At 44.0% G+C, this 23,356-nt stretch overlaps 1 protein-coding gene across 8 annotated transcripts in view; it reads left to right on the forward strand.

Moving 5' to 3' along the window:
* The window catches only part of FAM135B (family with sequence similarity 135 member B), a 384,315-nt gene that overhangs the window by 325,816 nt on the left and 35,143 nt on the right, over positions 1-23,356 (forward strand). For 7 of the 8 annotated variants that reach the window (XM_075920075.2, XM_075920080.2, XM_025184897.3 and 4 more), the window contains 2 exons: positions 14,157-14,310; positions 15,795-15,844. In XM_075920075.2, coding sequence (XP_075776190.1) covers positions 14,157-14,310; positions 15,795-15,844 — 204 coding nt within the window. The remainder of the gene's footprint in view (positions 1-14,156; positions 14,311-15,794; positions 15,845-23,356) is intronic. The other variant, XM_075920079.2, reaches the window with a different exon arrangement.

Below are 23,356 nucleotides of genomic sequence, written 5' to 3' on the forward strand. Positions count from 1 at the left end.
GTTGTCTTCCACATTTTTGGGAAACTCGATATCTCAAGGGATCAACGTTCATAGTCTAGGCCCAACTCTGGAGTAAACTCTGATCCTTCTTTCACAAGTTGCTTCCGGATAGAAGACAACTTGGTAATACATATGTGCTTTTTTTTTTTTAAGCAGGATAAGAGTTTATGTATCATGCTAGTTACATAGTTTTAGGAGAAAGAGCTAGGTGATAGAATTGAAACATAAGGAACATTGACTACGAAATGGTATAAGAACTGTTTCTTGGGGTATGTCTACACTACCCCACTAGTTCGAACTAGCGGGGGTAATGTAGTCATCCGCAGTTGTAAATGAAGCCCGGGATTTTAATTTCCCGGGCTTCATTTGCATGATCCGAACTAGCTACTCCGTGCCGCGTGTAGCCGCACGGCACGGGGTTCGAACTGCCGGCATTTAAAAATGGCGCCGGCCGGCTTCATCCAAATGAAGCCCGGGAAATTCAAATCCCGGGCTTCATTTGCAACTGCGGATGACTACATTACCCCCACTAGTTCGAACTAGCGGGGTAGTATAGACATACCCTTGTAGACTTCTTAGATCTGTGCAAGGTTTTTTTTTAATTTGCCAACAAAATTCCTCGTCTGACACAGGAACTTATATACTGTTTCCTGTTTTCTCAGTGTAGACTAATGTTGGCAGGAGGGCATTAGTATTTGATCCAGTGTGGAACAAATAGGCTGTCCTATTTCCTTTGCATTTGTAGTACACTAGAGCCAGTGATGGCTCGTCAGTTTAGGCGACCTAGGTGGTCACTTAGGGCGCCAAGATAAATAGCCATTGAGGGCTTTGGAGGCAGGGGTGCCAATCGTGTGCCGATCATGCATTTTGCCTAGGGCACCAGTTGCCGGCAGCTTGTCTAGGGCCGCTCCTGACTAGAGCTATGTGTTTGGAAAGGTGGTAAAGATGGATGAAGCTTTCAAAGGAACACAGGAGACTAAATCCAATGAATTTTCATCATCTTGGTGCCTAAGAGTCTTTTGAAAATGGGATTTAATTGCTTTTGTAAATATTGCCCTTAAATATAGATAGATGGATAGATATTGTATCTATAACTATAATGATATGGAAGTCTCAGAGGGGTAGCCATTTTAGTCTGTAACTAAAAATACTTTAAAAACAACAAATGGTCCTGTAGCACCTTGAAGACAAACATATTTTTTGTTAGTCTCTAAGGCAGAGCTACTCAACTTTGGAAACCCTGGCGGCCACAGTGATACCCACAGCACATGCTGAGGGCTGCAACGTAAGTGTGGTTGCATATACATGCACATATATATGCAAATATATATGCAAATAGCTTCTTTCACACTGATAGGCATGAATACAAAAATTAAGGCAAGGCTACGTAACATACAGGCCCCATTTAAGTCGGTTCTGCTGATAGGAATAAAATGCAATAGTTACCCAATTTCCACCCATATGACCGCACTTTTAATGAGCAATGGCAGTCCAGGAATTTAACTACTAAAATACATATCAACTCAAACCACACCGCAGGACACAAACAAATGGGCCGTGGGATGCAAGCACATGGTGAGTAGCCTTGCTCTAAGGTGCTACAGGACCATTCATTGTTTACATATTTTTATAACGATATAGATCTATCTCTCTATCTGTCTATCAAAGTTATTTCACAATCATTCCACCCTTCTTTACATTGACCACTCCCTGAATATAGAAACAGTCCCTGTTTAATGGGACTACCTGTAGACTCAAAGTCCAAAACAGTGAAGCATTTAAGCATGTGCTTATCTGTACGAATCCGAGGGTTCTCCTTGGTGCCTTGCATTGCAGTGGACTAGATCACTGGAATGTGACTCAGGAGGCCTAGGACCAGATGGAAATCATCCTAGTTCTATAGATGTTACTCCTAGTTTTTATTCCCTTTCTGCCACTAATCTGCTCTGAATTGAGTAAGTCACTCCACTTTCTGTGCCCATGTTTTTCCTACCACTGTGGTCAGTTTGGTCTGTTTCGATTGCAAGTTCTTCAGGACAAAGACTGTTTCTTCCTTTGAGTTTGTATATCCCCTAGCATAATGGATGTAAATCCCCAATCTCTTGGATACTGATGTAATAAAATAATGTTAATCATAGAATCATAAAACCATAGAACTGGAAGGGACCTCAAGAGGGGGCAGTCCCCTACCCCCACGGCAGGGCCAAGCATTGTCTAGATCATCCATGATAGATGTCTATCCAACCTGCTCTTAGATATCTCCAGTGACGGAGATTCCTCAACCTCCCAAGGCAATTAATTCCAGTGTTTAACCACCCTGACAGCTAGGAAGTTTTTCCTAATGTCCAACCTAAACCTCCCTTGCTGCAGTTTAAGCCCATCGCTTCTTATCATCAGAGGCTAAACAGAATAATTTTTCTCCCTCCTCCTTGTACCACCCTTTTAGATAATTGAAAACTGCTAACATGTCCCCTCTCACTCTTCTCTTTTTTAAATTAAACAAGCCCAGTTCTTTCAGTCTTCCCTCATAGCTCATTTTTGTTGCTTCCTCTCTGGACTTCTCCCATTTCTCCACATCTTTCTTGAAATGCGGTGCCCAGAACTGGACACAATACTCCAATTGAGGCCTAATCAGCGCAGAGTAGAGCGGAAGAATGACTTCTCATGTCTTGCTTACAACACTCCTGCTAATGCATCCCAGAATCATGTTTGCTTTTTTTGCAACAGTGTCACACTGTTGACTCATGTTTAACTTGTCGACCACTATGACCCCTAAATGCCTTTCAGCAGTACTCCTTCCTAGACAATCACTTAATGGGCGTAAGTAAAACTTCTCCTTTGTTAGATCAGGGTCTGTCACCCTGAAAGCAGATAACATCACTTTCAGTATCACATATATTTTGTTGTTGTTTTTTGTTTGCAATTTATACAAAGTCCCGTTTCACTTGGTGTGATGTGAGAAAATGCAATCTCTAGCTCAGAGTTTTGCCTGCACCATTGCTTTCAGAAGTTGCAGAACTTGCTCCATCCTTCTGTTTTAAAAAGAATAAGCAGGTGGAAGAGCTAATGTGTCTATTGCCATAATTGCATTCCTTTATATTAATCTGAGCCCCTTCCCAGCAGTGAGATCTTACATGTGTAATATAGCCAAGCCCTTCGATACAACTGCATCTGCTCTAATCCCACTGACAGAGACCAGAAGCTTCAGGATCTCTACCAAGCATTTATAAATCTCAACTACCCACCCAGAGAAATAAAAAAGCAAATTGAAAGAGCCAGACGAATACCTAGAAACCATCTACTTCAAGACAGACCCAAGAAAACAAACAATAGAACACCACTTGTCATCACCTACAACCCCCAACTTAAACCTGTCCAACACATTATCAATAAACTACAGCCTATATTGGAACAGGATACCATACTCAAAGAGGCTCTGGGAGACAGACCCATAATCTCCTATAGACAACCACCTAACCTCAAGATGATTCTTACCAACCACCACAGGACATACCACACTAATACCAACCCTGGTACCTTCCCTTGCAACAAACCCCGTTGCCAGCTTTGTCCACATATTCATTCTGCTGATACCATTATTGGACCTAACCAAGTGAGTTATAAGATCAAGAACACATATTCCTGCGCATCCAGAAATATAATCTATGCTATCATGTGCCGAAAGTGTCCGTCTGCTATGTACATTGGACAAACATCTCAGACACTTCGCCAAAGGATTAATGCCCACAAAACAGATATCAGACAAGATCACAAAGAGAAAACAGTTTCTTGCCATTTTAACCAGAAAGGACACTCTCTCAATGACTTAACCACCTGCATTCTGCTACAAAGACCTTTTACATCTGCACTTGAAAGGGAATCCTCTGAACTGTCATTCATGTTAAAATTCGACACTTGCCAACAAGGACTTAACAAACATTTGAACTATCTCACCCATTACCAAGACAGTTTCCCCAATTATCACCTCTAATACCATTAACTCACAAACATCCCACTCTCCTTCCTCTAATATCATCAATTCACAGACACTTACCTTCCTTCCTCCCCCCCCCCCCCCCCGCATCCTCCTCCTGTTCTGAAATGTGATTTGTCCTTTTCATATTTGTTCATTTTTTTTAATTGTATCCTTTGGTATATATGGTTGTGACTACTTTCTTCCACTATTTGATCTGAGGAAGTGGGTCTGGCCCACGAAAGCTCATCATCTAATAAACCATCTTGTTAGTCTTTAAAGTGCTACATTGTCCTGCATTTTGCTTCAACTACCCCAGACTAACACAGCTACATTTCTATCACTATTCTACATGTGTAATAGGCTTTCAAGAGGTATCCTCGACTCTCATTGCCTGGAGTATTTGAAACTAGACTAGTAACTGTCCTATAGGATGCAATATACATTGGCAGGGAGAGGAACTCAGTGACCTAACAGGTTTCTTCTGTCTCTGGATGATGTGATTGTTGTTCCTTTGTTCCAAGTGCATGTGTTTGGAGGGTCATTTCCAGCTCTTCATGTGAATTGAGCAATGCCCATTAGGCCTAACCTAATTTCATTAACAAGGCTGCAAAGAGGGCAATTTGAATCTTGAATGACTTATAAGTATGTTAAAGCTCCTGACAACTAATTTGTTAGCAATTGAATCTCAACTGAGTCATGACGTCCCCAGTTATATTAAATAGTAAGGGTCCAGTTTACCAACTGTTAGTTTGGTTATTGAACATTGCACACAGTTAACAGGCTCTGTGAAATTGCTTTAATACAAAACAAATGAAAGCCCAGTACAGTATATTGCAAGACATCAAATCCTTTTGGTACTATGTTATGTGATGGACTGGGTACATGGGATGTGGATAATTACAAATTGTTCTCTGTGTTAGAATAGTGAATTGGCACAAACCTTATTTAATTGGTGTTTGCTTTTTTCAAAATTATTTTACTTTCCCTTTTTAGAAAGGAAAAGTACATTTATAAAATAATATAGTCAATTATAGGATAAATTGATTAGCTGAAAACAGCAGAATGTTTGTTCGTTTGAATGGGCCATTTATTTAAATGTATTCAGCAGGGCTTTATAGAGTTTGGTTTTTATGCTACCCTGTTTGATCTTCTGGGTAAAATGAAGAAGCAGAACATTCTGTGTGTTTCTTTGATGGGTCAGTTTAAATTTGCTCTCTAATTCATAGTAATGTAGTTCCAGTGCTAGAAAGAAATGTGCCTTTATTAATAAAGGCAGAGTATGGATTATGTATCTGATGTTGGTATTTAATATTCACATTCCTAACTTGGCCACCAGAAATATCTGGTGATTAGACACATACTAGACATAGAGAATGAAATCTTACCAAGTAAATTCAGTGACAAAGGTCCCATTGGCTTCAGTAGCTTCACTCAACATGCAGCTATTTCACCAAGTCATGGGGAGCACAATATACCGCATCACCAGGATTTCAGAGATAATTTTACGATCCCTTCTGACCTTAAAAATTTATGAATCTGGTTATGACAGTTCAGTGTCCAAACCCTTTAAAACTTTGATCTCACCTGAGGCTGCTAATTAGTATCAGTTATGACAATAAGTGTTGATGATTTGCATATCTGTCAGTGACTTAACTGACAAGCAGCATTTCAGTCCATATAGCCCCCCAAAGAGCCCTCAAAAGCTAACAATGTTTGACAACTAATAGGATGGGCTGAATTAATTTCTCCAAGAGATATTTAGCTCCTGCAAATATCATAGATGATGAAACATATACAAAAAATAAAAAGTGCTCTTCAGAGTCTGCATTATCTCTCATATCTCCCAGATCACCTCTTTCTGTAGTCAGCAAGAGTAAGTCTCAGGTCCAACACTGGGTTCCCAAAGTACAAAGGACACCACACAGGTATCTGTCAAGCACAAGTAGCTTATTTCCTGACAGCTAACAGCTGTGCCCCATAAATGGAAGAACAGTATAACAAAGAAGCGTCCTATCTTACGTCCCTTCCTGCAAGCCTGGGACCCCGGGTAGGCTGCGGATGAAATGGGAGGTTGTCTCAGTTTCCAAGGCGCTGGTACCCAAAGCCCATCGGCGAAGTCTGATTTTCTAGGCTCTGAGGCAGCCTTAAATACAGTTTTCCTGCCCTGTTAGGCAGTTTGGAAATTTCCAGGGCTTACTCATTAGTGCTGATGAAGAGCTTAGCTGTCAGTTATTGATCTGGTTCTGATCTGGTTCTTCTTGTCCTTTGGCCCTGTTTACATGATCAGTACTTTAGGTTAAACAGAGTTGTTTATGCGTTCTTGTCCTTTACCCTATACTGGCAATGATTCTTATCTTAAATGGCGTATGTTCCCAAAGAGTTGCTTCTGGGTCATCAGATATAGGGAAAAGGGAAAGGGAGGAAGGAATGCAGGCCTCACTACCCCTAAACTATCACGTACAAAGTTCTTCCGCAATTGACTACTACACTTTCTTTTCTTTTCTTTTCTTTTCTTTTCTTTTCTTTTCTTTTCTTTTCTTTTCTTTTCTTTTCTTTTCTTTTCTTTTCTTTTGTATTTGCTCCCCCCCCCCCCACCCCGGCTTTGTTTTTGGCCTGAAATGGACAAGATGGAATTCAGTAGAGAAGTGCAAAGTACCACACTTAGCAAGGTAACAATACACAACTACAACATGAGGGGAATAATTGGTGAGGCAGCAGTACTGCTGAAAAGGATCTGGGGGTTCCAGAGGATCACAAATTAAATAGGAGCCAATAATATACAGTTGCTAGATGTATTAATAGGACTAATTATATGTAAAACGTTGCTGTCTATTCTACACTGCTGAGACCTCAGCCTTGCGAGGAGTATTGTGTCCAGTTCTGGGCACCACTCTTTGGGAAAGATGTGGATACATTCAGACAGACTAGAGGAAAGCAAGAAAAATAATAAAAATATATAGAAAACTTGATCTCTGTGGGAAGGATACAAAAACCTGGGTTGTTTAGTCTTGGGAAAAGAAGACTTGGGGAAGGAGGGGGGTAATAAATATGTGAAAGGCTATTATGTGATCAATCTTCTCCATGTCCCCTCTAGGCAGGACAAGAAATGATGGACTTAATCTACAGCAAGGAGCTTTAGGATAGATATTAGGAAAAACTTTCTAATTATTGGAATACATTTCCAAAGGAGAGCTTGGAATTCCTGCCTGTGGAGGTTTCTAAGAACCAGTTAGACAAAAAACTGTCAGGATGATGTAGGTTTAGTTGACCCTTCCTTAGCGTAGGCAGTAGGGGTAGGGGGACAATGTGATGACCTCTTATGGGTCCTTTCTAGTCCTACATTTCTATGATTCTATAAGGGCTAAGATTGACAGCTTTAGAAACAAGTTGATACAGATGCATTTGAAACAGGTACAGTGGAAGCTGCTTGTGCCATAAACTGAGGAAATTAATAAGAATAAAGCAAAGCAATGAATTGAAAAGGTTGCGAGGTTCTTTTTCCAGGACACTAACATGCAATTTTATGTTGAACATATTTGTAATTCTAGAGAATCCATTACACTTTGAGCAAATGGGGACAGACGGTGTCCCTGGGAGCATTTCATGGGAACAGAAGCTGCATTTGAAACAGCAATAAGCCCTATGGAATAAATAACATCGAGCTCTTTGATCCAAGCTAGCCAAAGACCCTCATGCTTTGATCAGCTGTTTCACACATTGTGGCTCTTGATTGCTAGTACAGGGGGTGTTTGTTCTTCTGCCTGTTTACACTGGGGCTTTCTCATGAACCTCTTCACCTGGTTCCCCGCTAAGGGCTATTACTTGGAGGAGAATGCCTTCAAACTAGGAGCTATGGCACGGATGCAGTCCTCAGCCAATTGCACACAGCTGGGCTGTGTCCACTGCTGCAGCATGAGCAGAAAATGGCTCCCAACATACTGTGGGGTGAGCTTTGTGGATGCTTCTGGCCACAACTTCAACATGTCCATTCCTTGTAGTCCTCAGTAGCAAGCAGAGAGCCACAGGGCTCCCTGGTATACAGAGGAGCTTTGCCCTCCCTGTACGTAGCTGCTTCAGTAGCATGGTGGCACTGCATCCCTTTCATTGCCTTAGGGCTTGGGTCTACCCAGAGTTTGGGCCTGTTTGACAGAAGTACGTTTCAGAATCAATCCAGTCAAACTAGTGCAAGCCCTTCTGAATACATCAGCTGTGTTTATGCATATCATTTAGGTTGTGTAACCCACACACCTAGTGTAGTAACTGAGCAATGCAAGTGGTACCTAGACCACAGCAACAGTTAAGACCAAGACACCTCTACAGCATGGGCTGGGAGCCAGCTGGCTTCTAGCTCAGGGTATGTCTACACTACCACCCTAGTTCGAACTAGGGTGGTTAATGTAGGCATTCGAACTTGCAAATGAAGCCCGGGATTTGAATTTCCCGGGCTTCATTTGCATGTTGCTGGGCGCCGCCAGTTTTAAATGCTGGCTAGTTTGGACTCCGTGCCCACGGCTACACGCGGCACAGACTAGGTAGTTCGGATTAGGCTTCCTATTCCGAACTACCTGTACACCTCGTTCCACAGGTAGATTAGGAAGCCTAATCCGAACTACCTAGTCCGTGCCGCGTGTAGCCGCGGGTACGGAGTCCGAACTAGCCGGCATTTAAAAATGGCGGTGCCCAGCAACATGCAAATGAAGCCCGGGAAATTCAAATCCCGGACTTCATTTTCAAGTCCGGTTGCCTACATTAACCACCCTAGTTCGAACTAGGGTGGTAGTGTAGACATACCCTCAGAGGGTAGAGGCGCCTATACTTAGCTCCAGAGGTCCCAGATTCAAATCCATCCGCCTAAAGTTTCCTAAAAGTTCCCATGCCAGACTTGCACCGGTTTCGCCAAATCCGTTCAAAATTGCCCCTTGAGTTCACCTGGTGTAACTTTCTGTGTGGGCCAGGCAGAGCAATTTGGGCCTCCATGGCAAGAACTTTCCCCCACATATGCAAGCACTGTTGATGTATTAGTCTGATTAGTCGAAAGGGCCACCTGTAGAATGGGCTGTGATGGGAGATGTTGCTGGGGATCCTTTGACCTGGCCTTTGAGGAGGGTGGCTTTTCGGCTTCCTATTATAGCAGGGTTGTGGTTACTATCTCAAGTGGATCCAAAGACACTAGGCCGTTCAGTGGAGCATCACAGACTCTCTGCAGCCACCAGCATGGCCTAATAGTCACAGAAAGTCAGGGCTGGTTTGTACCTTTGAGGTGCTGCCCTGAATATGGGGTACTGCTGTATTGCTGTCCTCAAGAGATCAGTTCATAACTTGGTCGCCCAAAGTCATGGGATTGCCTCCCCAGTCGTGATTTTTTTTTTATTGTGAGATTTTAGAATCTGTCTTTTGAGTATTGGAACTCCCCTTCTGCGTGTGCGATAACTAGTGGCGCCCCTGCTCCCAAATGTATTGGAGACGGTGATTTTGGTACCTGCTGCAGGATCTCTCACCCCCATCTCCACTTGACATCTGCCCAGCAATCAGTCTCATTCCCCAGCTTCCTCTCGGTTCAACTGCCCATTGGACTCCATCCCTCTTGGGTCAGTCCTCCCTCCACTCAGTCCAGCCCCTGTCCGTTCCCTCCACAAGCCCCCAGCTGTATCTCTGCTCCTCCTAGGCTCTCAAGGGTCCTTCATCTCACCCTCTATTTTAGAGCCTGTGCTGCGGGGGCTGGAGGAGGAGTGGGGCAGAGGCATCATCCAATCCGTGTTTCTCACAGGTTAGGAGGGAGCATTTGGGAGAGACTGCCAGCTTCTGACAGGGCTGAACTACATGAGAGGGATGGAGCGTGCCACATCATCCGCAATTGAATCAATAGAATATAGCACATGAAAACCATCTGGCTACACTGTCAACCTCTAAGATATAGGGCCCTACAGACATACAGAATCACTAGTTGATTCTAATTCTCTAACATACAGTTCTGCACGTCAAAGCGTCAGTCTATCTACCATGAAATTAGCCCTCACTACCATGTAGATACTTTTCTAAAATATTTGTAAAGGTTGCATTTGGGTCATTTAGCCTGCGTTGCTTTAAACTTTGTGGCTTAGTGTCACACACTGTCTCGTAATTCTTTCTCTCTACAGCAGTGGTTCTCCAGCTTTTTGGCCCATGTCCCATCCTGCTGAATGCAGACCTTTCCGCGGACCACCCACCAACCACCCATGATGGCAATACGGGTGCAGGAGCGTGGGGTTCTGGGCCAGAGCAAGGGTGCAGTAATGGGCTCAGGGTGGGGAGTCTGGCTGGGAGGTTGGGTGAAGGAGTGGGCTGCGGGTTGGGGACTCTGGTCGGGAGGGAGGATGTTGGAGCAGGGTGGGGATATGGGGTCTCGGTGGAAGGAGGGATGTGTGAGGAGTGCGGGGCCTTGGCATGAGGGATATGTGGGGTGCTTCCCTGGCTTTGCGCCCCCCAGGCACCGCCCCCTTCCCTCCCATTGGTCAGGATTCTGGCTACTGGGAGCAGCAGGGAAAGCCTCCAGGTGATCAGTTTCCTACACAGCTGTTCTCCCAACTGCGGGGTTGAGGGAGGGAGCAGCCATGCTCAGAGCTGCTTCCTCTTCCTGCAAGCCAAATCTGGGCCACGAGGCTCAGGGGTCCCCTCTCCTGCCGCAGTAGGGAGCCCACCCTGGCACTCTAAACCTGTGGAGGGGGATGGGGCTGGAGTGCCAATGCGGGCTCCTGCTGCAGGGGGTGAGCCCACGGACCACCTGCAAAATGGTCATGGACCACTAGTGAGCCACAGAACACACTTTGAGAACCACTGCTCTACAATGACCTCTAGACCAGTGGTTCTTAAAGTGTGGTCCATGGGCTGCTAGTGGTCTGCAGCTGTCTTGCAGATGAGATCTCCCCTTCTTCTCCCCTGCTTCGCAGTGAGGAGCCTGCGCTGGCACTCTAGCACCCGCCACTCACACACGAACACCAGTGCTGGCTTTCCACTGCGGGAGGTGTGGGGCATGTGAGCCTCACGGGACAGATCTGGCTTGTAGGGGAAGGAAGCAGCTTCCTCTCCCTCCAGTGGAATGGCAGCACAGGAAACCAGTCACCTGGAGGCTTTCCCCGCTGCTCCCATTGGCCGGAATCAAGGTCTATGGGAACTGCAGGGGGGGGGGGGCAGAGCCTGGTAAGCACTCCCATCCCCTCATGCCCAAACTCTGCACTTCCACCCTGCTCCTGCACCACCCACCCAGACCCTCCATCCTCAGCCTGCTCCTGCACCCACCCTCCCACTCAGACCCCCATCTTTAGCCTGCTTCTGCAGCCTCCCTCCCACTGATACCCTGCTCCTGCACCTCCCACCCAGACCCTCCCACCCTCAGCCTGATCCTGCACCCTACCTCACAACCAGACCCCGCATCCTCACTCCTCCCTCCTGTACCCATTTTGTCATGATGGGAGTTTGGCTGGTGGACCACAGAAAGGTCTGCGTTGAGCAGGGTGGGCTGCAGGCCAAAAAGTTTGAGAACCCCTGCTCTAGATTATAATGCCTGTTATATTGTGTAGCAAAGGAGTAAGTAGCTTCCTCTACTCAATTTTTGCAATGCATAGGTCTCTGCAGGAACCGTTCTCACAAAACCTGTGCTTAGCTAAGGTGAATTAACTGATCTCTGACTAAGGGATCATAATCACTCATATGAAATCAACTTGAAGAATATGTTAGGATTTGAAAAGAAAGCACCACACAGGAACTATGCAGACATGAACGTAATTAAAACTGAATTAATAAAGATTTTCACTGACTTTAACTCATACATTTGTGATCCCACCTGCTGCTCCCTTTCCTTGTTGTTATTATTTTTATTTTATAACAATGCTTTCCATCAAGAGAATCAGAAAACAGACCCATTAAAACACTGTCTTGTTGTGCAACTGTCACCAATATAAAATGTACCACAAATAGATGTTCCTGTTATTGAATAGAGCATTCATTTGTCAGAGTGGTTTTGCCTAAGTAACGTGGCAGTGGTATACGTTTGACTCTAAGGGTATGTCTAGACTACAAGCCTTTGGCAACAGAGGCATGTAGATTAGGCTACCCGCATAGGAAAACGAAGTGGCAATTTAAATAATTGCTGCTTCATTTAAATTTAAATGGCTGCCGCGCTTTGCTGATCAGCTGTTTGTCAGCTCAGCGCGGTAGTCTGGACGCTCTGCGGTCGACATCAAAGGCATTTGTCGACCTCCCCGGTATGCCTCATGGGATGAGGTTTACCGGGGAGGTCAACAAATGCCTTTTATGTCAACCGTGGAGCGTCCAGACTAGCACGATGAGCCAACAAACAGTTGATCGGCACAGCGCAGCAGCCATTTAAATTTAAATGAAGCAGCGATTATTTAAATTGCCACTTCGTTTTCCTATGTCCAGTAAACAAATCTACATGCACCCTAAAAGTGCAGCAATCTTCTTCTACATTTCTGTACTCTTCCAGCACCTTCTCTCTACATGTGTCCTTTTTCCAGCTCCCTCAAAGCCCCCAGATACTCTGTTGTCATTGTAGCATGCTCAGTTCTTCCAGGCCTTCAGGATTTCAAGTTAATGTTTACAACACAACGCAGTGACAACTCTGGGGGATTTCTAATGGAGACTAACATTTACCAACAAGAAATACAAGTGTTAGACAAAGGCCCTGGCCCTGATTGACTCCACATGGGCTAACCCTGTGCTCATACACAGCTGCATTTAAATAAGTAGGGGGGCTGTGCATATGCAGGTGTCTAGCTGTTGGAAGACAGTTGGAGTACTGGGATCAGATTGTGAGTCTGCTGCAGCCTCCAGCTACAGGCCCCTCCCTTTCACTCAACCTGAGGAGACTCACGGGTGTAGCTATGGAGGTCGGGGGTTCAGTCTGTGATATGTCAGCCACACAAGAAGCCCCATGTTAGTGTCTTCCCACCCCTCGAGACAAACTGGTTCCCTTGTGTCCATTACAAAATCCCTGACGATTCTTGGGAAAAGACACCACCAAATTCAAGCTCTTAGGGTGTGTCTAGACTACAGGGTTTTGTTGACAAAAGTGAACTGAATAATGAAGACTGTGACTAAATTCTCTCTTTAAAGTGTTGTTTCTCTCATGTGATCCTTGGTTAAAAAAACCCCACTCAGATTATCAGGGAAAAGTTATTCAGGCCTCAGTCCCAGCCTCAGATCCAGAGTTAACTGCAGGATCAGGATGTGTAGATCACTACACAGAGCAAACAGTGAAACTGGCTATCCACAAAATGCTGACAAATGCACAAAGCAAGCAAACTGAAAACATTAGGGAAACATTTTTGCCTTATTTTCAATTCTAGTAATTTTAGGATTTGCAGGTCACAATTGCAGGTAGCAAATTTATAGTCGTGTTCTGATTTTAAAATGGATAGGAAATCTTTGATTTTGCTCCAGTATTACACATGCCTAAACTCTACTAATTACCTCATCAAGTAGGTATAAAATATTGTTCCTTTTCCACAGTTGTTCCTTGTAGAATTCTGTATTTAAACATACTTTCAACTACTCGATTGCTTCCTCACATGACAGCCCCAAGTTCAGGCTTTCTGCTTCTGATGTAAAAAAGGGGCTAATGGTTCTGGAAATCCTCTTATGTGACGCCAAGGCTGTGTCTAGACTACATGCCTCTGTCGGCAGAGGCATGTAGATTAGGGTTGTAGGCAAAGGTAAATGAAGCCGCGATTTAAATGATCGCGGCTTCATTTACATTTACATGGCTGCCGCGCTGAGCCGACAAACAGCTGATCAGCTGTTTGTCGGCTCGCCGCTAGTCTGGACATTCCCCCTGTCGACATCAAAGCCCTTTGTCGGCAGCCCCGTTATTCCTCAGCGCGGCAGCCATGTAAATGTAAATGAAGCCGCGATCATTTAAATCGCGGCTTCATTTACCTTTGCCGAACAAACAAATCTACATGCCTCTGCCGACAGAGGCATGTAGTGTAGACATACCCCAAGTGTGCAGATCTTGGTACACTGAGGATGAATGGAAATCAAGATTGAAATACGATATACAGTTCTGTATCTGGACAGGATGCAGGACTATGGGGCAGCTCACACTCCGATTTTTAAAGCCTCCAGCACAAAACAAGACTGTAAATTTTAATTTGCATACATTTTCTTCTGTTTCCTTATCCAGGGCAGTTTTTATGTCCCTTCTGAAAATTGCATGCAACATGCATACAAATGGCATAAGGACCTGTGTCTGCTGCTCTTGAATGCATACAGGGGACTTCACATGTACTACACAGTCATAACGAAGGAGATTCCAGATTTGCCACAGCTGAAGTTAGGTAAGAGAATGGCCATTTTACAGCACCTACTATTGACGGATCTCCTTTTAAACACAACTTGTGGTAACTAAGATTTCCAGGTGATTGTGAGAATGTTTTCCTTTTAGATTTTGTAGATACTTTGGATCAGTCAACTATAAAGCATTGTGCTGCACATACCACACGCTTTATGCACACTGCAGTCCCTGTTACGTGCTTCATGTTCCCCTCCCTCATACAACATGGATTCAAAAACTGGTTCACTTCATTCACACAGTGAGAAAACGTCCTTAAAAATAGATCTGGTACTTACATTTATTATAACCTGTAAGTTACAGCATGACAACAAAACACATGTCAGGTATTTTAGTTACTGGCTACATGTTGAGATGAGCTTACACATTGACAGTTTTCAGTGTTGAAGGATGCAACTTGTGTGTTTGGTCTATCACAAATAGAAAAAGATACCAAACACATCCAAGTTAAATTTCTGCATCCATTGGGCCAGATTTACAGACAGTTTCTAGCCCATAAATATGCATTTTGTTTGCACACACACTTGCTGTACATGCCAATTCACTAAATGCAAATGTAACTGCTTAACCACTTAAGAATGAAATTGTCCATACCCATTTACAAGTCTAAAATGTCTGGTTCAGGACTCCGGGGCCTGATTGTAAGCCTATTAGACACTGGGATTCTTTTAATTAAATTCAGTGGGCATTGAATAGACTGATGGTCTGTACATAAAAATGTAGTGATCTAGTTTCCAAAATAAGGGTATGTCTATACTTCAGAGACTATGCCAGCTACATTGCTGTACCTATGCCTGCACAGCCCCCTAGAGTGGACAAAGCCTTCACTGAAGTAAAGGCTTTTACCAGTGGCATGGGAACAACCCTCCCCAGCTGACTGTAGCTATGTCGGCAGGTGCATTCTCCCATTGATTTGGCTGCATCCACACTGGGGGTTAGGACAGGAGATCAACATTGGTCGGGAGTGGATTTTTCACACCACAGACTGGTATAATGGTGTCAGCCTAAATTTTATGTGTGGACCAGGCCTGAGAAATCAAGAATGAAAATTCATGAGTCAGCATTGAAACACGAACCATAACATGACAAGATGGGGTGTAACTATCTGTGTTCATGACCCCTATAGCTGTGCCTATGAATATGCAAAATCTCCAGCTGTGGTTGGGGAAAGTGTAAGGCATTTTGTAATGTGCATGCTCCTTTTTTCAGTGTCAAGCTGCTACTTACACCAGGGGGAGTCCCATATAGGAAGAGCCAAATCCTGCTGGAGTAAAGTGAGCAGATGTTGACCATTAGAGAAAGAGAAGGGCTTTGGGGCAGAGATCTTACATGCAGAGCCAAGGAAACACTTGCCTGTGGAGGGTGGAGAGTAAAATGTTGAGTGAATCGGCCCTCGTTTGGGTTGACAGTTATGAGTTAATATGTCCCTTCTACTCTTCTCAAACATGGTTTTTCTTTTTCTGCCCCCAGAAGAGCTGGCTGTGGAAGATACGCTATCACAACTTTGTACAGAGCTGCAGGTATTTTCTTTAGCAGACTCAATACGAGCACTGCACAGTTTCCAAACTCACTGAAACAACTCACTTGGGGAAAATGAGATCAGTGTTTATAAGCCAAACAAACCTTTGTTGCAATTACGGATGCATTGCCATGAAATTACTGTTAGACTGTTTTAACAAGGGCTGACATCATCCCTTGAAGAAGCCCTGAAGGTCCATTTAATTAAATGTAAAGAGTATGGGGTTGGGCGCAACCCACTCCTGGATTATAATATATGGGCTACTGCTGATGGAGTTCAAGGTATATATGACTAAGGGTATGTCTACACTAGCCCCCTAGTTCAAACTAGGGAGGCTAATGAGGGAAACCAAAATTGCAAATGAAGCGCGGGATTTAAATATCCCATGCTTCATTAGCATATTCCTGGGCAGTCGCCATTTTGGAAATTGACTAGCCCGGAACATAATTTGTTGGACAAAAGTCAACATGGTTTCTGTAAAGGGAAATCATGTCTTACTAATCTATTAGAGTTCTTTGAAGAGGTTAACAAACATGCAGACAAGGGGGATCCAGTAGATATAGTATACTTAGATTTTCAGAAAGCCTTTGACAAGGTTGCTCCCCAAAGGCTCTTGTGTAAATTACATGGCCATGGGATAAGAAGGAAGGTCCTTTATTGGATTGAGAACTGGTTAAAAGACAGGAAACAAAGGGTAGGAATCAGTGGTAAATTTTCAGAATGGAAGGGGTGTCCCTCAAGGGTCAGTCCTGGGACCAATCCTTTTCAACTTATTCATAAATGATCTGGAGAAAGGGGTAAGCAGTGAGGTAAGTAATGTGGATAAGTGTAAAGTAATGCACATTGGGAAAAATAACCCCAACTACAGGTACAGTATGATGGGGGCTAATTTGGCTATGACAAATCAGGAAAGAGATCTTGGAGTTATTGTGGATAGTTCTCTGAAAACTTCCACACAGTGTGCAGTGGCGATCAAAAAGGCAAATAGGATGCTAGGAATTATTAAGAAAGGGATAGAAAATAAGACACCGTATAATACTATGGTATCCCCACATCTTGAATACTGTGTACAGACGTGGTCTCCTCACCTCAAAAAAGATAATTTGGCCTTGGAAAGGGTTCAGAAAAGGGCAACTAAAATGATTAGGGGTTTGGAACAGGTCCCATATGAGGAGAGGTTAAAGCAACTGGGACTCTTCAGTTTAGAAAAGAGGAGACTGAGGGTATGTCTACACTACCCTCCTAATTCGAACTAGGAGGGTAATGTAGGCATACCGCACTTGCAAATGAAGCCCGGGATTTGAATTTCCCGGGCTTCATTTGCATAAGCCGGGCGCCGCCATTTTTAAATCCCGGCTAGTTCGAACCCCGAGTTCGAATTCCACGAGGAGTACAGCTAGTTCGGATTAGGAAGCCTAATCCGAACTAGCTACTCCGTGCCACGTGTAGCCGCGCGGCACGGGGTTAGAACTAGCCGGGATTTAAAAATGGCGGCGCCCGGCTTATGCAAATGAAGCCCGGGAAATTCAAATCCCGGGCTTCATTTGCAAGTGCGGTATGCCTACATTACCCCCCTAGTTCGAACTAGCAGGGTAGTGTAGACATACCCTGAGGGGGGATATGATAGAGGTATATAAAATCATGAGTGGTGTGGAGAGAGTGGATAAAGAAAAGTTATTTATTAGTTCCCATAATAGAAGAACTAGAGGACACCAAATGAAATTAATGGGTAGCAGGTTTAAAACTAATAAAAGAAAGTTCTTCTTCACACAGCGTGTTGTCAACCTGTGGAACTCCTTGCCAGAGGAGGCTGTGAAGGCTAGGACTATAACAGAGTTTAAAGAGAAGCTAGATAATTTCATGGAGGTTAGGTCTATAAAGGCTATTAGCCAGGGGATAAAATGATGTCCTTGGCCTCTGTTTGTCAGAGGCTGGAGAGGGACGGCAGGAGACAAATTGCTTGATCATTGTCTTCGGTCCACCCTCTCTGGGGCAGCTTGTGCTGGCCACTGTCGGCAGACAGGATACTGGGCTAGATGGACCTTTGGTCTGACCCAGTATGGCCGTTCTTTTGTTCTTATGGGATAACTGCCTGCATCTACACACGGCAGTGAAACGGGTGTTGGAAGTAAAGCCCTAACTCGAATTAGCTGTTATTCCTCCTGGAATGAGGTTTAACAGCTAATTTGAATTAAGGGTTTTACTTCGAACTCCCATTTCACTGCCCCATGTAGATGTGGGCAGTTATTCCAGGCTAGTCAATTTCCAAAATGGCGACCTCCCGGGAACATGCTAATGAAGCATGGGATATTTAAATCCCGTGCTTCATTTGCAATTTCGATCACCTTCATGAGCCTCGCTAGTTCGAACTAGGGGGCTAGTGTAGACATACCCTAGGGCTGTGTCCAGACTCAGGGGGTTTTTCGGGAAAAGTAGCCTTTTTCCGAAAAAACTTCACCTGCGTCTAGACTGCAGCCGCGTTCTTTCGAAATTAAATCGAAAGAACGCGGCTTTTCTTTCGACGGCGGTAAACCTCATTTCACGAGGAAGAACGCCTTCTTTCGAAAGTGCTTCTTTCGAAAGAAGGCGTTCTTGAATGTAAATAGGGCTTCTTCGAAAGAGAGCATCCAGACTCACTGGGTGCTTTCTTTCGAAAAAGCGGCTTGCTCTTTCGAAAGTTCTGCGTGCAGTCTAGACGCTCTCTTTCGAAAGAGGCTCTTTCGAAAGAGGCTTGCAGTCTAGACATAGCCTAAGGGTACATCTACACTGCACGCTTATTTCGAAATAAGCTATTCCAGAATAGTTATTCTGAAATAGCTTATTTTCAAATACCTATTTTGGAATAGGCATTTTTCCTCACAGAAGAAGATTTACAGACTTCGAAATAACGGAATGGCTGTGTAGTCGCTCACATTGTTATTTCAAAATAATGCTAGTTATCTCGAAATAACGGTGCAGTGTAGATGCACCCTAAGTGATCAAACATAGGTGCCCGACATTAAAGAAGCATATAAATGGAAAAGTAATGAATTGTATAAAGAGGTGATTTTATCTCTGTGAATACAGCATTGAAGAGTCTACTACATGCAGTTCTTGTGCCCACATTTTGACACAGATGTTGAAAAACGAGAGACGGTGCAGGAAAGAGTCACAAAACTTAAGAGCTTGAAAAAAATGCCTTGTAGTGGGAGACTTAATGCTCAACCTGTTTAGTTTATCAACATGTAGATTGAGACCTGACTTTGATTACAGTGTGTAAATTCCTTCCTGTGGATAAAATGCTGTGTACTAAGGAGCTCCAATTAGCAACAAGGCCTACTTTTTATGTTTTTACAAAGAGGGAAATTAACCATTGGAGCAAACTATCAAGGGAGGAAGTCGATTCTACACCTCTCAATGTGAGAGCAATACAGATGCTTTCCTGGAACTGTGCTTAGCTGAACAATATATTGGGTTCCAGGAAGGGGTAACTGAATGAGATGTAATGGTCTGTGATGTCAGTCTAACCATCTGGGTTGCAGAGAAGAGTTTAAAAATATGACCCAAGTGCACCCTGAAAATTCAGAAACTAGCAGACAAATACAAAGCCCCCGACCTTTATTATTTATAAAAATCTTCTGAGTTTGAATGCAATGGAATGATTTTAGAGGGCCTGACTCATAATCTTGGCAGTAATACGTTTCAAACTGCTCTGAAAGTCCGAAATGAATGAATATTGCAGAATTCATGTGAGTGTAGAGGGGCTTGGAATTCGAGGGTCCTTCTCAGCCCTACCCAGGGGCCAAATCCTGAGAGATGCTGAGCATGCAGGAAATTGGATGGCCACCTCTCGCTATTTCATCCTGTTAGTGGGCTTATCCCTTCATCCTCCCGCTTCCTGGGCCCTCTCCTGTGAACACAGAACAGCAATACAGGCAGTCCCCGAGGAGCAGCACTACTGGACCAACCCAGCAGCACCCCAGCTGCTCTGCCCCAGGCGTCCCCAAGTCAGCCGCTGCTGAAACTGACCAGCGGCTGACTACAGGAAGCCCGAGGCAGAGTTTCTCTGCCCCGGGCTTCCTGGAATCAGCCGCTGATCAGTTTCAGCAGCAGCTGACTTGGGGACACCTCGGGTAGAGCAGCTGGGGTGCTGCCGGGTTGGTCCCCGCAGCGCCGAGGTGCGGCACTGAGGGGACCTACCCGGCAGTGCCCCAGCTGCTCTGTCCCAGGCGTCCAGATTCAGCTGCTGCTGAAACTGATCAGTGGCTGATTCCAGGAAGCCCGGGGCAGAGAAACTCTGCCTTGGGCTTCCTGTAGTCAGCCGCTGGTCAGTTTCAGCAGCGGCTGAATCTGGACGCCAGTTCCAACTTACGTACAAATTCAACTTAAGATCAAACCTACAGTCCCTATCTTGTACATAACCCGGGGACTGCCTGTACCCCAAATCTGGAAAATGTTATGTTTATTGGGGTTAGTTTCTAGTTAGCATGAATCGAGTTTCCTTTTTCCACCTCAGCGTTTCAAAGGAGCAGCTGCCATGAAGCCTGGCATCAGATGGGGATGCCCAGCTGATCGTGGGCTCTGCACAGAAGCGGAACCCGAGGTCAGCTGGGGACTCCACAACTGACCCTGGCTTCTGGGGAAATGACCTCACGAGGGCCATTCTAAGTTATTCCTCCTGGGGCTCTAAATCAAGATAGCCCGTTTATATTAGGGAAGCCTGCCTCGGACTAATTGTGAGGCTTCCCTGCAGTGTAGATGTGCTATTTCGAAATAAGCTATTTCCCTGATAGATGTCTATCCAGCCTGCTCTTATATATCTCCAGTAATGGGGATTCCAGAATCTCTCTAGGTAATTTATTCCAGTACTTAGCCACCCTGGCAGTTGGGAAGTTTTTCTTAATGTCCAGCTTAAACCTACCTTGCTGCAATTTAAGCCCATCGCTTCTTTCCTATCAACAGAGGTTAAGAAAAATATGTTTTTCTCTCTCCTCCTTCTAACTCCCTTTTAGGTACTTGAAAACTTGTATCAAGTCCCCTCTCAGTCTTCTCTTTTCCAGACTAAACAAGCCAAGTTCTTTCAATCTTCCCTCATAGATCATGTTTTCTAGACATTTAAGCATTTGTGTTGCTCTCCTGTGGACCTTCTCCAATTTGTCCATTTCTTTCCTGAAATGTGTTGCCCAGAACTGAACATAGTACTCCAGCTGAGGCCTAATCAGCGCAGAGAATAATATTCTCAGCTCTACCATAACCAATCATTTTACTAACATTTAACTAGCCAATCCCAGCATATTATAACATGATTATCAAACTAATTATATCCCACCACTTTCATTGATTTACACTCAGCAGAATTAATTATCCAGCAGACAGAATCAATCAAAGAACCAGACAGAGACCACACAGATACAGAGTAGAGAAGCGGGAATCATAAAGATAAAACAATAAAGAAATGAGGGCTCCGCCACTACATCGATAAAGAAATAAAGGTTTCACAACGACATCAATTGATAAGTGGGTACTTGCCATACAGTCAGCTATCAAAGTTTTCTTGAAACATTTTAGATGTATTTCCTTATTTGGTGGTAATGGACACTATCGGGGAAAAATTGCCTTCTTAAACAGCCCAACATTGCAGAGCTCAGATGAATGTGAGAGGTCTTGGAATTTGAGGGGCCTTTTCAGCCCTGCCTATGGGTCAGATCTGGAGAAGTGCTGAATACTGAAGCAAACACCTCTCAGGAGTTCACCTGATTCTCTGACATCTGCCGAGCTCTCCGTTTGTCTGACCCACTGTTAATATAGAGTGAGAACATCACAATTAAAGCTTGACGCTGACTTTTCCAGTTATCTCCAGCATACAGAAAAGGTCACGAGCCAATGAGCTGGAAAACTAATCATCATGCTAGTTAATAACCCTGGGTGTGAATGCATCTTCTCCTTGGAATCTTGCTCTTGGGCCCTTAATTTACGATGCATTCGACAGCATAGTTGCTAGTGTTTAAACTTAAAAAATAAAGAACATTGGTGACACTGCAAGTTATTTTCTCTAAGGGGGGAGAGGGACTATACTAAATAAACCCCTGATCCTGCAGAGAGCACCATGCGGACAAACATCTCCCTTCTAGATGTCCCTTTGATTTCGCTGTCTGAACTGGTAGAGGAGATTGCTTACTCTGAACAGATTTCATGGTTAGGAATACAGCAGTGAGGGCAATATAAGGACAGTTGTGATACCCACAGTTTTATACACACACATACACATACACACACACACGGAATGACTTCTAATCATTATTTAGATTTCCGTACCACTAACCTTGGGGATTTGCCTGCATAAAGACTGTATAAAAATCAAGCTAAGGCTCACAATTTCTTGTGATGCTATGGTGAAAAGAGACTGTGGCTGGTAATGAAACTTGCTTTTTAAGGGATAACTTCTTTGTAGTAGTAGTAGTAGTACCACCTAGGGACCTGAGACATGGATCAGGGCCCCATTGTGGTAGGACTGTACAGATACATGTACTGCTAAACATAATTACTATATGCTGTAGAGGTTGGAACTCATAAATATTAGTAGAATCATGAAAAATAACTCTGTTTGTACAGAGAAAATAGTAGAAAATACTTTTAAGATAATAAAAATGGCCACAGAGGCTTAGACAAAACATCCATCTAGCCCATTACAGGCAGTCCCCTGGTTACATGGATCTGACTTACATCGGATCCCTACTTACAAACGGGGTGAGACAACCCCGCACTAGCTGCTTCCCCCCAGCAGACCAGGGAGACACGAACTGGCTTTTCTCAGCAGACACCTCAGCTTGAGAATAAAGGATTGAGGGAAGTGAGGTGTTGGAGAATAAAACTTAACTCTGGAGAAATGTTTGGCTAGAGTTTCCCCTACAATATGTACCAGTTCCGACTTACATACAAATTCAACTTAAGAACAAACCTACAGTCCCTATCTTGTACGTAACCCGGGGACTACCTGTAGCTTCTCTCTGACAGTGCCTAGTGCCAGATGCTTCTGGCAATTGGAGATTTAGGAGCACAGGAACCGTGGGATTGCATTCCCAATCATTGGGCTCATAGTCACTGATGGACCTATGTTCCATGACTTTATCTAAATTCTTTTTTGAATCTAGTTATAGTTTTGGCCTTTACAACATCCCATGGTGATGAATTCCACAGGTTAATTGTGTGTTGTCTGAAGGTGTATTTCCTGTTGTTTGTTTTAAACTTGCTGCTTATTAATTTCATCAGGGGACTTTCAGTTCTCCCGTGAAAGAATTTTGGAATATTTTTTCCATACTGTATTGGGAATTATAAATATACATATATAAAAAAGAAACGACCTTCACCTACTGCTTTGATATGACATGTGTGAAAGAGTTGATGCTCTAATCAAAAGGCATCATCACTAAGTCTGCAGAAGAGGGAGCATCATTTCATATTCCAGAGCTAACACCCCCATCTAGTGGATATTTTGGTACTAACACCAATTAACTGCATTTGTTTTTTTTAAATC

Source organism: Pelodiscus sinensis, chromosome 2, assembly GCF_052426305.1.
Source record: "Pelodiscus sinensis isolate ZL-2025 chromosome 2, ASM5242630v1, whole genome shotgun sequence".
Lineage (NCBI taxonomy): Eukaryota > Metazoa > Chordata > Testudines > Trionychidae > Pelodiscus > Pelodiscus sinensis.